Source organism: Haliotis rubra, unplaced genomic scaffold, assembly GCF_003918875.1.
Source record: "Haliotis rubra isolate DU_JTF1 unplaced genomic scaffold, ASM391887v1 Scf72, whole genome shotgun sequence".
Lineage (NCBI taxonomy): Eukaryota > Metazoa > Mollusca > Gastropoda > Lepetellida > Haliotidae > Haliotis > Haliotis rubra.
In genome coordinates this window covers 2,077,442-2,094,939 of record NW_025767435.1, presented here as the reverse complement: position 1 = coordinate 2,094,939, position 17,498 = coordinate 2,077,442, and the positions used below count along the sequence as shown (strand labels likewise).

At 38.1% G+C, this 17,498-nt stretch overlaps 1 protein-coding gene across 1 annotated transcript; it reads left to right on the top strand.

The window, feature by feature from the left end:
• The first annotated feature begins 367 nt into the window (after window positions 1-367).
• LOC124259391 lies at window positions 368-12,133 on the top strand. The gene is given in 7 exon segments (XM_046693521.1): window positions 368-448; window positions 3,436-3,624; window positions 5,894-6,055; window positions 6,610-6,811; window positions 9,309-9,504; window positions 11,216-11,259; window positions 11,262-12,133. Coding segments are annotated over 6 exon segments (906 nt in total). The 5' UTR covers window positions 368-448; window positions 3,436-3,456; the 3' UTR covers window positions 11,396-12,133.
• The last annotated feature ends 5,365 nt before the right edge of the window (window positions 12,134-17,498 follow it).

The following is a 17,498-nucleotide window of genomic DNA, read 5'->3' as shown; positions in this document are numbered from 1 at the left end:
TTGATTTCGGGTAGTGGTTCCCACACGTGCATTTGAAACCACAGTCACGACAGCGACGGCGTACTAAGGTTAACGACAATAGTTTACCTGCGAAGCAAAGTACTTCTGATTAATCGTTAGCATCATTAATACTGGCAATGGTGAATATAACTGAACAACGGGTAGCGTTTTGTCGTTTCTTGTTGCTTTAACTTCCGTTGTAAACAGGTCTGGGGTCGTGAACATGTGCTTTCCCTACTTCCTGTCAGGCGCATTAGAAATGCGGTTATTTTTAAACAATGCACCAATCTCTTTACAGGGTTAATGTGACTCCATTTTATATTACATTATAGATTGGAGGACAGTGTCTAGAGTTCAAAATGAAAGCCCCGGATGAAAATACTCCCCGCCCATTTATGTAAGCATGTCAACAACTGTCAAGGCATAGACGTTCTCAATCATTTTGGAGGTATGCATTCATTTTTGATGAAAATTTTGAAGTTATACCCAAGTCGTGGATTTCCAAGCATTATATATTTTGTTCGTTCAAATGACGTGCGATTCGCGCAGTATGTTCCTAACACCGCTGTACTGATCGATGATCGTGTGAAATAACGGGCATTTATGAATCACGTGCTTGGAAACGTGCGGTCTGCAGGCTGTCACTTCAGTCATCCCTAACACTTTCTGTCAGTGAGATGGAAAAAATTATGAGGGCACTTACGGAATGTTTTTTTATAACAATAAAGACAACGTCAGGAAGTGTTAATGTATCGCGATCTGATACAACACGGGCAAACCCGTACAAATTGTCAAATATTTGTCTTTATTTATTACAATGTCGTTCGGTAATTCCGCACCTAAGCACATCGATCTCAACACGGCAACTAACGTATCTTTTTTGTTGTGGTTTACGTGACTAAACATGTAGGTATGCATCATATGTACTATGAAATATAAGTTTTATTGACGACTATAGATCTAAGAGTCTAATGTTACATTATGCCTGGCTCTCGGCTACATTATGCCATACTACCGGCGTTCTGACGACATCGCTTGCTGTCCGGTAATTCTGCGCAGCAATTAATGCGCATAACATCCAGCTGGAGATCCGAAGTATGGAAGCATATTAGCAGTGTATGAAATAAGTCCCGTCCGACCGCCCGAGATGGGCAAGATTTCTGACGGACAGTCTAAATTTACAGTTAGCCAGCCCGATGGTCTGGTAAAATAATCGTAAATTTGAGTAAATTCACTATATCTTGGGTGTTTGGTCTGGTTAAATCCATTTTGGACTGGTAACAATTTGAAGTTACCAGCCCTGATGTATAGCTGAGTTTTTGGCTTATTTCATTAACTGATATTAGGGCCAGATTATTTTAAAAAATCACTTCATCAACGTAAGGAAGAGTGTTTCATATTAAATCCAAATATGAATAATATAGAAAAAGATTTAAAAGTCTGAAGAAAACGAATTTTCATAAAACTGTCAATTTATCTGTCAATTACTGTTATTTACTTACCTTAATTTAGTGATTAAAAGCCAGTCCCTTGTAGAAATGTCTCGATTTTAAGCGTAAATGTGGTAGCAGACGATGTTTACCTTCGATACAGAAGTACGCTGTTGCAGCTGCGCTGAATTACCGGACGCACGAAATTACCTGACTCGCTTGTAATTATATGCGCCTGCATGCAGACATGCCGCACGTACATGCGTTTGTATGTGTTTACAACTAAACATATTTTATTGACCAATTTAATTTGGCTGTTGGCTTGGTCCTGTTGTATTGACTGTTTGGGTTTTAATGGGTTCACAGGGATATAAATTTTAGTACTGACCAATAAATGTCAGACTGACATAGTGAGATTTGTACAAGTGGGTGTAGGGGTCCTAGTATTTCCCACCCTGTTTTAAGTCAGCAGGCCTGACTAGGCTTCTACACCAGTCTCTAACTGTAAGTAAGTTTATAAGCACTCGGCCCCTACTTTGACCGAAAATGTACAGAACTTTCATATATTTTCTTATGTATACAGCAAAAATAGAAGGGGTGTATGGATTCAAAACAATCTTTGTTTCACTAAATCTGAAGTAAACAAATTTCACTTCATTAAAAAACAGACAAATATAATTTGTTGTGTATGGTTTTAATGAGTGACTTAATTTGTATAATTCCTATGCCGTATGTGACAGTATATCATATAAGTTTTTATATGTTTTAATTGTGGGCCTTGAGGTCAGTGTCAGGTTAGTGCTCACCAGTGCGGAAATGGTATTATTTCAAAGTCATATGCTTCTGAGTCACATTATTAAACTGACGTTATGAATGGCCCAATATGTAACGAGCTGTTGAGCCAAATCTGAGTGCAGGTGTACCCATGTGCTTGACCTACTTTCAACAGAAGAGAGCTTACCTAAGTTTGTCATGTGAGTGAGGCCTCTATATGTACCAGTTACGTAAGCAGATTCCATATATAAGAGGATTTATAAAAGTGTTATCACATTAGTGGAGTGTACCTGACTTCTGACAGGTAAGTATGTTATTATTAACACCTGGATTATTCTCGTGAAACAGGGACTTCATTATTTCTTGTATTTTGTTGTTTTGTCTCTTTGAAAAGATCAATACAGTGTAAGAAAATCATAGCACAGAAATCTCAGACCCGTGTAGATCCGGGTTAGAATTCATCTTCATTAATCCAAACTTGTCATAAGAGGTGACTAACGGGATCATGTGGTCAGACTCACTGACTTGGTTGAAACTTGTCGTCGTATCCCAGTTGCATTGATCACTGGATTATCTGGTCCATCCTCGATTATTTACAGACTGTCATCATATAGCTGTTATATTGCTGAGTACGGCGTTAAACAACCAAACAACCAACCAAAGCACAGAAATCTAAGAGTGTGGTTCAAATAAATAACATTGTTACTATCATACTGTTATGTATTCATGCATAGAGAGACAGTTGTTTGGTGGCCAATGATTTCATTATTTAATTAAACCTTCAGATTTATGTGGTAGGATATACAACCACAAGGATAATCAGGTGAAAATATAATGAATTGACTGATATAGCTACTGAGGCAATTTTCATTGTTATATAACAGAAATCTTTTTTGAAGATTGCTTGAGAGTTTAATGGTGTGGACTGTGTATGCTGTGCTGATGTTTTTCAGTTGGGGAGTGTAATCTTGGTGGATGGGGCATGTATATTAGCCCTGATTTTGAAGCTTACTGCAGGTTGACTGCGTTATCATTAGTTGATAATCTTTTACCAGTTTCAGATTTGATATTCTGTAGCTTTAGTATTTATTGCACATACAGTTCGTGCAAACAAACAATGGAAAACAGTCAAAATGAAACAATGAACAACAGAAGAAGTATTTTAACTTTCTGAATGTATCACTAGAGTTTGTATACATCGTTTTAATGAAAACCTTTTTAATTTTTCCAGAATTCATCAGGTTCTTAGAGAATGTGGATATTGGACGAAAACAACCTGGCAATATGTGCCATAGTTACCGTTGCTATGCAGTTCAGCTTCTTCCTCATCGCATGTACATGTAAATTTGACAAAGTGACAGACTTTGCTGGTGGCACGAACTTTGTAGTTTTGGCTGTTCTGACATTTTTTCTTGCTGAGGTATGTTGAGCAAAACACAGAACAAGTTGCCATGACCAAAAATAAACTGTTTTAATGTGCGAAGAATACTACAGTCAACTCTCGATGAGTCGAATCTCTGGGGACCAAGTGATAAATTTGACTTATCGATGTATTCGAGACATAGGTATGTCTATGAGGGTAGAAAAAAAAGATGATCCAGTCCTAATTCCTCCGCCTAAGCATTTGTTTATCCAATGATTTCCATATCACTAATAGGGGCACCTTATCAGTTCCAGGCTGATTAGCACAGACAGTGATTTCCGTAAGATCACTAATCTGCCTTTTGAACTCACCCGACAAAGGCGGAAAGGTGTGAGCCACGCTGGTTTGTTAATTGGATCAGTTTGCTACACCAATCAACTTCTCATTGACTGACTTCGGCTTATGTATACAAGATTGCTGTTGTTTGAATCTTATGGGACCAACTTTTCTTCACCGACTCATCGTGGTGTATTTTTGTCAGAATTCGTGTAACCGTATTCAAATGATGACAACTATAACAGGGAATGGTCGGGACCGACAGGTACTTCGAAGTTATGCATAATATTCGAGACAGTATTTGATAAAATGCTTGGTCATAGAGATTAGGATACCTTGAGCTGGACATGAAGGAGTTGAAGAGAGATTTTAGAACAGTGTTAGATAAGGGAGGTAGACATGATCATGGCGACCAAGGAATCTTACGTATTTAACACAGTTTTCATCCAAAATGACCCAAATCATAGTTGTAATGAGTCACATTTTAGTTCAAGACATTAGGTCCCACAAAACATGCGACTACTGTCTCTCATATTTGGTAGTTTCATATTTTGTGTGACCTAACGTCTTGAGTGATAAAGATATGACTCATTACAAGGTTTGTTTCTCTGTGATGACATGTTTAACCAATGTAATGTTGTCAGACGTCATTTTGTACTGTCAGTGTCTTGTATTTGTGAAAGGAAATATAATTTCAGTTATGCGTGATGATATTAAGCTTATAATAATTAGGGGATAACTGTACTGTGTTTGACGAATTGGGGACGTATACCGGTGGTTATATAGCCGCAAATTTAGTTATATCGGCGACACGTAAGCGGAGTTCTAATTCAACTCATTTTATGTTGTTTTATCGTGAAAAAAATTCATTAATTAAACCAGGGCCCCGTTCCTCAATGCGATTGTAGCACTACGACTATCGTAAGTCTATGTTAAAGTATGGGAGTTACGATCGTCTTAGGGTTACGATCGCTTTGAGGAACGGGACCCAGGTCAAAGTTCCTCTAGGTCAAGGTTAATCATATCACTCCTTGAACTTACACCATCGCCAGAAATAGTAGTTCCTTTTCAAACTTCAACACATTTATTATGTGCACACTGACTAAATCTGACAATGATGAATAAATTATAGTGTTATAGCTAAAATGGACGGAATTATCATGAAACCGCCCTCTAGTTATTAGAAATGAGCTGCCCGCTGCAAATGATAATACGGTCAGAAATGTATAGCACTGACCAATCAGAAGTCGTGTTACATACTAAGCTGAATTAGAATTAATAATGACATAAATTCATGTCAGATATAATCAGTGATCGTGATACCTATCCCCCGGTGCATCCACCACTAAGTACATGTTAACTGCAATACTGTTAATGTTTGGTTCAGCAAGGGTTAAAACTATTTGTATTTTAAGCACAGTACAGGAAGAAAGTGAGTGACTATGGTTTTGCGATGCTTCTGACAAAAGATCCCTACAGTACCAGTATTACAGTTATTCTTATGTAAAAAGAGTGAGTGAGTTTAGTTTTACTCTGCACTCGGCAATATTCCAGCTATATGGTGGCAGTCTGTAAATAATCGAGTCTGGGCCAGACAATCCAGGGATCAACACTATGAACATCAATCTATGCAATTGGGATACAATGACATGTGTCAACCCAGTCAGCGAGCCTGACCACCCAATCCCGTTAGTCGCCTCGTACGACAAGCATGGGTTACTGAAGATCAATTCTAACCCGGACCTTCATGGTCTTATGTAAAAGAGGTGTTCATCTTAATTCCTAATCAGTCATAAGCAAAAATATCCCTACCTGTCTACTATTGTCTCCTAACTAGTTGTCATCGTGTTGTTGTCTTCTTTGACAAGTACTAATTACCTAACAACTAATCCATATCTCCATTCTTATTTGAATAACATCCTAATGCTGTAGACACAGCAGCAATCCTGTCAGAACTCTGCTGATGTCTCTCCTGCTTTTTGTGTTTCAGACGTACAGTACTCGGCAGATTATCATCACCGTGTTTGTAGTGGTTTGGGGTCTTCGGCTCTCAGGATATTTGCTGTATCGTATCATCAAGATTGGAGAAGACAAACGCTTTGATGACAAAAGAGAAAACTGTCTGAAATTTGCTGGATTTTGGGTATTTCAGGTAAGCACTATATCACTAAATCTCAAAGATAATTCTGTGCAAACATGTTTTGTTACACAAATTGGCCTTTGGTGGGATACATTTGTTAAGTTTGAGAATTTGTCTGAGAATATGCAAAAACAGATTTCTATAAACTATTTTGTTATATTTGTTCATTTTGTAAGTGTTGCCTTAGTAAAGAGTTAAAGTGTTTATGTATATGTATATTTCTTTATTTTTTCCATCAAGTTATTTGCATTTTGTGCCCATTTTCAGTATGAGGTAGGCCTTGAGATACCCAGCGCATTCTTTCTCAAAGTGATCCTTTGGTTTCAACATTACCCAGGCAGTCGGGTAGCACAGTGGTTAAAGCTTTCCCTCATGCGATTCCCCACATTGGTACAATGTTTGAAGACTGTTTCTGGTGTTCCCTACTGTGATATTGCTGGATTATTCTAAAAGCGGCGTAAAACTAAAGACACTCGCTCAACCTTACCTCAGATCACTTAAAGAATGTAGTCTAAGTATTGAGAGAGGTGAGCTACAGAACCTAAGGCATGTTTGTATTGTTGCAGGCTGTGTGGGTGTTTACTGTGAGCCTCCCTGTGATATTCATCAACGCACCAGCCAGTGCGGTCAAGAGCATCTACCTCACCCCTCAGGATATTGTTGGCATTGTGTTCTTTGCAATAGGACTTTTCTCAGAAACTTTTGCCGATTTCCAGAAATTTGGTTTCAGGAATGATCCCATCAACAAAGGAAAATGGTGTGATAAGGGTAAATGTTGTCATGCTGTTTTGTTTACTTTAACAGTTAGCTATGGCTCATCAAATATTGAAAACGATGCAACTAGAATCCATGGATAAACGGTCTATTTCCAAAATAGTTAAAAAAAATTAAAAGTGTGACCAGTGAAGTAAATATGATTTTGATATGAACAACTTCTACAATATTCCAGTTGATTTTAGACAGTGGTGACGTTCAGTCAGCCAGTTTGATCAATGTGTTAGAACATCAATCTATGCAATTGGGATACAATGACATGTGTCAACCCAGTCAGCGAGCCTGACCACCCAATCCCGTTAGTCGCCTCGTACGACAAGCATGGGTTACTGAAGATCAATTCTAACCCGGACCTTCATGGTCTTATGTAAAAGAGGTGTTCATCTTAATTCCTAATCAATCATAAGCAAAAATATCCCTACCTGTTTAGTATTGTCTCCTAACTAGTTGTCATCGTGTTGTTGTCTTCTTTGACAAGTACTAATTACCTAACAACTAATCCATATCTCCATTCTTATTTGAATAACATCCTAATGCTGTAGACACAGCAATCCAGAACTCTGCTGATGTCTCTCCTGTTTTTTGTGTTTCAGACGTACAGTACACGGCAGATTATCATCACCGTGTTTGTAGTGGTTTGGGGTCTTCGGCTCTCAGGATATTTGCTGTATCGTATCATCAAGATTGGAGAAGACAAACGCTTTGATGACAAAAGAGAAAACTGTTTGAAATTTGCTGGATTTTGGGTATTTCAGGTAAGCACTATATCACCAAATCTCAAAGATGTTTTGTTACACAAATTGGCCTTTGATGTGATACATTTGTTAAGTTTGAGAATTTGTCTGAGAATATGCAAAAACAGATTTCTATAAACTATTTTGTTATATTTGTTAAGTTTGTAAGTGTTGCCTTAATAGTAAAGAGTTAAAGTGTTTATGTATATTGATATTTCTTTATTTTTTCCATCAAGTTATTTGCATTTGTGCCCATTTTCAGTATGAGGTAGGCTTGGAGATACCCAGAGCATTCTTTCTCAAAGTGATCCTTTGGTTTCAACATTACCCAGGCAGTCGGGTAGCACAGTGGTTAAAGCTTTCCCTCATGCGATTCCCCACATTGGTACAATGTTTGAAGACTGTTTCTGGTGTTCCCTACTGTGATATTGCTGGATTATTGTTAAAGCAGCATAAAACTAAAGACACTCTGTCAACCTTACCCCAGATTACTTAAAGAATGTAGTCTAAGTATTAAGAGAGAGGTGAGCTACAGAACCTAAGGCATGTTTGTATTGTTGCAGGCTGTGTGGGTGTTTACTGTGAGCCTACCTGTGATCTTCATCAATGCACCAGCCAGTGCAGTCAAGAGCATCTACCTCACACCTCAGGATATTGTTGGCATTGTGTTCTTTGCAATAGGGCTTTTCTCAGAAACTTTTGCCGATTTCCAGAAATTTGGTTTCAGGAATGATCCGATCAACAAAGGAAAATGGTGTGATAAGGGTAAATGTTGTCATACTGTTTTGTTTACTTTAACATTTAGCTATGGCTCATCAAATATTGAAAACGATGCAACTAGAATCCATGGATGAACAGTCTTATTTCCAAACTTGTTAATTTTTTTAAAAAGTGTGACCAGTGAAGTAAATATGATTTTCATATGAACAACTTCTACAATATTCCAGTTGATGTTAGACAGTGGTGACGGTCAGTCAGCCAGTTCGATCAATGTGTTAATCATTACGATTATGTCGGAGTTAGTTTTATCATGATTCATCACATTAAGATCAGTCATTGTCCTGCTACCATAAAACTAGATCTGAAGGTGTACCGTTACAGAACAACATTCTACGAGCATTGATCAACCGTTTAAAGGAAGTCAACATCAGCCAGTCAGAAAGCAGCTTTATTGAGCTGAATGACACTAGTTTGTAACTGGCGACGTTGAGTCAATACTACACTTATTACAAAATTCTTGATTCAAATTTGAAGACTGAACTAAAGAACATTCTGTAATAGTCATTCTGATATGATCTGTAATGGGATATCCTCAGATCTTTGTTTTGTGGTAGAGGGGGAAAAGATCTGATTTTAATGAAATTGTATCATGATTATGCCAAACTTAATTCATCCATTGATTGAAAATATGTATTGAAAAATTATTTGGCATTCTTGTCAAATAATAATAGTTTCTTATCTATCCACATGCTAAAAGATGACTTTTTATCTGTAGCTGCTCTATTAATGAATTAATATTGATAAATATTAATTATTGTATTGTTTGACCAGAGCAGGCAAATATCCTCTAAAGCAGATGTATAAGGGGAGACAACTCCTTGTAATGTCTTTGTCTTTTTAATGAAGCATGTGCCTGGGCATTGTACTGGTATTAGTGGGTGAGTGAAAGGCTTACAATTATATTATCAACCGTCTCCAAGCAGATTAGATGTGGTGCTGTTTGATACCATGAGGTTTAATGATTAATTTCCTTCCAGGATTATGGAAAGTGTCACGACACCCAAACTATTTTGGTGAGATCACCCTATGGATCGGCGTGTTCCTCATCAGTACCAGTATCCTGGTCGATGGTCAGTGGGTGGCCGTCCTCAGTCCTGTGTTCACTATGGCCATTCTACTCTTCCTCAGCGGTATTCCTCTCCTGGAACAGAAGTCGGACGAGCGATACAGGAAGTAAGGCATACAGATTTACCTGGAACAAGCTCTTAATATTGTCAGTAGCTCTCCATGTGTGCGGAGCAGTTGGGTAGCCTTGTGGTAAAGCGTTCTCTCGTAGTGCCAAAAAACCCGGGTTCCATTTCCCACATTGGTACAATGTGTGAAGCCCATTTCTAGTGTCCCCTGTCGTAATTTTGCTGAAATATTGCTAATGCCGACATAAAACCATACTCACTCACTCACTCACTCCATGTGTGAACATAATGTGTTCTTCTGTGTCGTGGTCAACAGTGGGTGTCAGGGTAACCTAGTGGTTAAAGCACAGGTGCTTCACAGAGAAGATGTAGGTTTGATTTTCCGTATGGGTGAAGGGATTTACCTGTAGTTTCGTAGTTTTCGTGAAGACATTTGTCTTGCTCGTTACAGTCCCTAGTTCTTCAAGTTTCATAAATTGCTTAATATTAATTCCGATAAAAGTTCAAACCTCAGTTAACCATCAGTTTCTCTTAATCATTTTTTCCATACTACAAGATCTCTCTTTGTAGTTAGGGGCTGTGGGGTAGCCTAGTGGTTAAAACGTTCGCTCGTCACGCCGAAGACCCGGGTTCAATTCCCCACATGGGCACAGTGTGTGAAGCCCATTTCTGGTGTCCCCTGCTGTGATATTGCTAGAATGTTGCTAAAAGCAGCGTAAAAACCCAAATCACTCACTCACTCACTCTTTGTAGTTACTGGGACGAAACAATTTAACTGCTAGTGCTACTCGGCAGGTGAATCATCCATTTGGCTTGGTTAGCCCAACTTACTTGGTTGGTTGCAGGGCTCAATTTAAGAGATGTTAACCTACTTGCACCAGGTGCAACCTAAGATAAAAAACCTAGTTGCACCAGCCAAATTACAGTTGCAATGTAGTGTGTTAAAACGTCATAGGTTTCGGTGCACATAAACATATTTCTATGATGTACCCATGAAACCATAGCAACACAGAGACACAGCTGATCCCTGTTTACAAGAGCTGTTAGATTTATTGTTGATTTATTTTCTCAAAAATTGACTTGCACCTGGTGCAAGTTTGACTAATAACTAGGTTGCACTTTGTAATATTGGATTGCACCAGTGCAAGTAACAAAGCACTAAATCCGAGCTCAGGGTTGGTATGTTGTTTAACACAGCACTCAGAAATATTCCAGCTATATGGCAGGTCCCCCTCTCCAACTTACTTAGCGCTGTTGAAATATTTCTTCCAATGATGCTGTGTGACACTTACTCTTGGCTGTATCCTGACTCCTTCAGCAAATACTATAGAACGATTATGATCACAGATTTGAGTGGGGAGCAGTAGAGTGTAGGACTGTTGGAAAATCAGTTATACGCAAGTGAGTTTTCACCAACTTTTTGGTTTTAGGACATTGTTTTATCACGACTATTTAAATGAACACCATTGAAAAAGGGTTCAGCAGGGTCCCCATTAATTAGTGTCATTTGGTTTGTTGTCACACTGTTTTCTATTTTAGGCCACAGTGTCAAACTTTACCATTTTACCATGTTCCTTTGTATGTTTGTTTGTGTTTGTTGTTTAACTCAGCATGCAGCAGTATTCCAGCTATACTATCAGCCATCTGGACCAGATAATCCAGTGACCAACATCATGAGCATCAATGCTTTGTATGTGTCAGTGTTAACAAGGTGTATGGTTTGGATATGATTGTATGAAATACTCTTTCAGGAATGAAGACTATGTAACCTACAAGAAGCGGACGAGCCCCTTGATACCATTCCCCCGCCAGTGTACGGAGTGTTTCCCACCTTCCTCAAGTGTCTGTGCTGCTGTGAGTTCCCCCTCTACAACCATCTCAACGAGGAAGAGGAAGTCATCAGGACAGACCACCCACAGACTCTGGCTTGATCAAGCACCTCCTTGTGACCTGCCTGGGTTTATCCCTGGTTCATCTTATCCATATCAGACCATTCTATTTTTTCTATTTTTTTATTTTATTGAAGAGATGGTTGTCAAAATCGATCTCTGACTCCACTCTATCTCTGGCTTGACCACATTGCAGCCCTATTGTTGCCTGCATTAAGATCAGTTTCACCTTAACTTGACCAAACCAGTTTTGACCAGAAATGACCAATCTTACTGTGACCCAACCATATCAACTCCTCAAAACCAGCCTGGATCAATCAGTTTTATCTAAAGTGGACAAGATCAATTTATTTTCTTATTGTATATTTGTATATGAGGATGTCATCAGAATTTATCACTCACAGAGCAGCAGCTCCTGACAAGCCTTGATCTATGTGTATTTAACTGAAGCGCTGTTCGATGTGGCTTCTACCTCACTCTCGAATGATATTGTTTATAATTATGTTATCACTTTTCCACATATGAAGCAATAGCAGGAAGCACATCTTCCACCGATGAATGATTCTAACTTGATGTTTGAATTACCATTAATATGAACATTTAGATGTTTTGCCTGTGGCACTACTGCCAAAACCTTACTACCTCCTTAAATGTTACGACAGATAATGTCTTTTGTGTGAAGTCATTCTTTAGTGTGCCTTAAGTTTGTTTCATTTTCAGCAACAGGCCAAAAACATAAAAAGAGGCTTGGTAAAGTAAGTCATAAATGAATATAATGATTAAGATGGTAATGTTATGGGCACTCGTTTTGGATCTCTTATATTTTTATTACAAATCTGTGGAAAGGCTAGACCAAACATAGCGATGTGTTTATGACCAGCGTTCAGTAGCAACCTTTCCACTGGTCATCTGGATTATTCTTTAAGACAAACTGCCAAGGCTGGTGATGCCAGGGACACCAGTTAGTCAGAGCAGCTGGAACTGGATTGTTGTAGCCAGCGGACAAAGCTGGCTGAGATTGTCATCATGCTTTCAGACAAAATGCTACCTTACTGCCAAAACATTCTCTTACTGTATACATATATATTGGTGTATACATCTTGTAATCACTCATGCTGAATGGAGATGATCGAAGCTTGGACTGATTATTGTCTGGTTTGCTGATGGTGTGTAAAGGGTGGTGGGTCATTTAATGGGGGGACTGTTCTTAGTGGTCTGCTGTTCATGTGATATGTTTTCCCCAAAATTAAGTCCCCTTTAAGAGCTCCTCTTCCCCACCCTCTGCCATGATTTGGGAGCTTGAATTCTGCTAAAAGCAGTTCAAAATGTCACTCAAGTGATTATGTGTTCAGTTTCATGAAATGTGATGTGTGACACATCATACACAATGTCGCTAATTTAATAAACATTTGATGGGAAGAGCACTGAACAAAGAATTGTTAAACCAAATCAAATGTAGTAGAGAGGTGTGGTGTTATCAGCCTGAATGTGTGTTTGTAATAGATGTAGCTGTTTATATTAGTTTCATGCTCTAAAGAAACTCTATATGATTTGAACCAAAAGTTAAACTACATAGTGATGGAGAAATTCTATTCAAAGAAACCACAAGATATTTTTGAGAAGAGCAATTTCTGTGTTGTATAGTGATGGATTATTTGCCTTGTGAGTGTGATTAGGAGAGTTGTAGAGGATATTATCCTTCTCTCAGGGATGTTAAATTTCCAGATAACCCTTTTCAGTTCAGATCTTCATTCTCACTAGCTCAGAAGTAGATAAATATGAACGAAGATCAAGGTTTGTAGTTAGAGTTTTTATATTATTTTTGTAGCATTACGGATGTGATTTATTTGTACTTAGTGATGTGTGCTTCTACCATTCCTTCAGCTGGATAACCTGTTACTTCCTGTGGGCAATATAGTCGACCCATTATCTTGATGCTTGAAGTCATTAGAGACCATTTATGGTCTCTGAAGTGATGTATATTAAAGATTCAGCAGCTTGCGTGTATCTCAGTTGGGCCAAGTATTAGTAGCAATCTCTTAGGCCACAAAAAAACAATTATATTTTGGGGAATTCTATCCTATTTTTCTTTTCTTTATTTGTTCTGTTCTCATGTTTTTATCTGTTCTCATGTTTTTATCTTTAGAAATGTGAAGAACCATAGAAAATGTATTTCTGATTTTGATTGTCAGGCTTTGCCGCTGATGAACTTCAGGCAAGAGTTCTAAATAATTATACATACTTGAATCTTTATTTATAATATAGGTACTTGTTTTTAAATAAATGAAGGAAAATTATTAGGGAATCCCAGTAGAACATGTTTACAAAATTTAATGATCAAAATGTGATACTAGTTAACAAATGTTTGTGGCCTTGTCTTTATTGCTGTTTGAATTAAATCATCCAGTTTGAGTTGCCATATGAAATAAAGTGCTGTTAACACTAACAAGACTCCATAAGACTCATAATTTTGGCTTGATCTAGCTTAAGCCTAGATTTGCTTGTGTAGTTAGGCAAGTCTAATAGTACTAGAACCTCAGTTTACAACTCACAGGTTAGCACTGTAAAAGACTGTTGAGAATTAGGTATGAATTCCAGGCTTCCTTCTGTGAATGGTTGAATATCTTGAGGGTTCTCTGGACTCAAGTAGCAAACCTTTAGAGTAACAGGACCTTTGTGTGCGAGTTTTGTCTATTTACCTTGCCAGTTTTTGTTTGTTAATATAAACAGAATGAGATGTCAGATATTGTTAGAATATTTTATTGTTGAATATTATTCATATTGTTTTATAATAAATATATTTGAAACCAGACATATTCTGTGTTTACTATGAATTATCATATGCTTCGACTTGGTACTGTATTCTGTACAAACTGAGCTGATATTTACATGCATTTACACAACATCAGGGTCTTTCGTAAGGTTACTATTGTAACTGTATAGTTTGTCAAGCTTACGAATAAAGAAGAGCTACATGCATGCTTGAGGTCAACACACCAGCCAGTGGCCCAGCATCAGGTGGAATGATTTTTAACGTCATACTTATTAGGAATATTTTGCTCATATTACGATGTGTGTATGTGCGGCTGCTTGTACTAGCCCAGACTTATGCTGGTTTTATAGTGCTAGCTCACTGAGATACCATTCCACAGTTAATCATGAATACCCACTCAGACACAAGCCGACCAGTCCTTGTTTTACCCATTAATGCTGAGCGCCAGGCAGGGACCATCAAGTACCATATTTAATATCTTTTACTATCACAAGGCCGGGGATTGAACCCCGACCTTCCGCTCTCCGATTTTGGAAATTAGGAGATGTTTGAGTTGCAATGGCAGAAGAACCCTTTACTGAATTTATAGAGTTTGTCGGACTTACCAGTACAGTATAGCACAGGTCAGGGATTGGGGGGAAAGGTTACACATTATGGTGACAGGTTTTCATATAAGTCTTTTTAAGGGACTGTCCATAATTTATGGCTTGTTTTGGGTGGGGGTGTTGATTTTTAAGGGGTTGCCCATTTATTTTGTTCTGGGAGGGGGGTCAACAATTTTGTGCATAATAATATTTAAAAAGTATGCTTACAAATTATGGGAAGGGGCAGGGGTCATTAATTTTGTACATGATATGAAAGGGTCACTTTGTACGTAAATTTTAGGGGGTCATTCTCATTGTAAGTACATGCTTCTGCATAAAAAATCATCACACACACACACACTTGCCATAAATTATGAACGGTCCCTAAGAATGAAAATTAAGGGCTAGCTATTTATGTCTGGTTGTCTTGCTATTTCTGTCATCAGTAGAAGAGGGTTTATGGCTTGTCAGACTGAAAATGTATAGATATTCAGGGTGCTTCAGAAAGGGTTTGGGGGAAAATCGTTTGCGGTTCTACAGGTGGTGTAAATCCGCGAATGATTACACCTTACAGGCAGGTCGCCTGTGTATCACACGGGCAGAATAGGATTTGCCAAGTGGACCAAATCCGACTGGTGGAAGGTCAGCACCGAGGGGATAAAACAAGCCTGATCAGCCTCGAGTCGATTATACTGCGTCAGAGTAGGGCATAGATGTAAAAACCGTCAGGCGCTTAGCAAGCCAGTTTTTTCGTGTAAGCCCGATAGGTTGCAAAACTTTATATGTAGATAGTATATTGAGGGCCTGCCCAACCTTTTTAGCAACAATCATGTGTAAGACCGGGCTTTTTTTATGATAGCTACGCCTCAGATCGTGTCCCAAATGCTTATAATGCCAATCACTGGATCGTCTGGTCCAGTCAGTCACAGACCGCCGTCATGTAGCTGGGATAATGCGGCGATAAACAACAAATGCCACCTCCACTACTTCTACAACTACTACTACTACTACTACTACTACTACTACTACTGTAACGGGGATGGCTCTGATTCAACAACAACTCCGTTGAGGCTGTAGTCCGGATTTATTACTGTAGTTTGTATAAATAATACAAGTCTGAAACAATGTATATGAATATATAACACTCCATCAAAATACCTATTTTATCACATTCATTTCATTGCACATTGTTCAGATAATTAACAATTACAGCTCTACCACTGAACATATAAAATGAACTCAAAAAATTGACATCACAAAATCAATGGTTCAGTTTCATATTCAGATCCTTAGGAATTATGGAACACATTTGGCATCTTCAAAACAACAATGAAACATCAACGTGTCTTACCACCTATGGGACAACTTGTTTCAAACTGGCCACATGTTGTGAGGCACCAAGAAAACACCAAGGAAGGACCTAAAACATGTATGTTTTAATTAGCATGGAAATGCTAATTCTCACCAGTAAAATAAACGTACAATACATGTATGTTTGAACTCAAACATTAATCTGAATCAATTGTAAGTGAAATTATTGACACCAACAATTTCTAACCATACGTCAAAATATACCTCCACCAAATGCATAAATTCAGTTACAATAAATACTGAATTAACCTTTCAACAATTTAACATATTTTTGTATTTTATTCTTTTTATATAAAACCAAGTGTAACTAACCTGTAATTCACCAAACTCAAAATCCTCCATCCATGACTTTCCAACCACCTTGCCAGGATGGGAGAAAGACAGCAAGTGAACAAACTTCACACTTTCCAAATGCAACTAAATTCAACATCCAATCAAGATGCTGCACATCTTCAGCCAATGAAAACCAAGGACATGACAGCAGACCAGACTTGTGAAAATGTAAACCTTTTCACTGACAATTTGTATTATTGTTTAAGGTGTTATGAACTGATTCCAAACAGGAACATAAGACAAGACACATTAAAATAGATTGCTTTTTCAGAACATTTTACTATTTGTATATTTTGTACTTGTTACATTACTACTACTACTACTACTACTACTACTACTACTACTATTACTACTACTACTACTACTACTACTACTACACAAACAATAACAGCAGACATAAAAGTCATGACCAAAGATACTAGAATGTCACGTGACTGAAATTCATACTGATATGTGTTGATAGCGAGTTAAGACGTATCCCTCACTACACTGTAGACAAGAGATAACGACTGTGCTTGTCCTAAGAGGCGACCAATGGGCATCCTCGCTGAGTTGGTTGACACATGTCATCGTATCCCATTTGAGAAGATCGATGCTCATGCTGTTGATCACTGGATTATCTGGTCCAGACTCAATTATTTACAGACCGCCGCCATACAGCTGGAATATCGCTAAGTGCTGAGTTACACAACAAACAAACAAAAACATCCAAAGGAACATGGTAAAATGGTAAAGTTTGACACTGTGACCTAAAATAGAAAACAGTGTGACAACAACCCAAATGACACTAATTAATGGGGACCCTGCTGAACCCTTTTCAATGGTGTTCATTTAAATAGTCGTGATAAAACAATGTCCTAAAACCAAAATGTTGGTGAAAACTCACTTGCGCATAACTGTGATTTTCCAACAGTCCTACACTCTACTGCTCCCCACTCAAATCTGTGATCATAATCGTTCTATAGTATTTGCTATAGTAACAAACTGAAAGATAACAACTGACCTTGGACAAGTCTCATATTGGATCGTCTTGTTCCGTCCTGCTTTTATCACACCTGTGTGTACTTCAGTGACTATTGTTCGT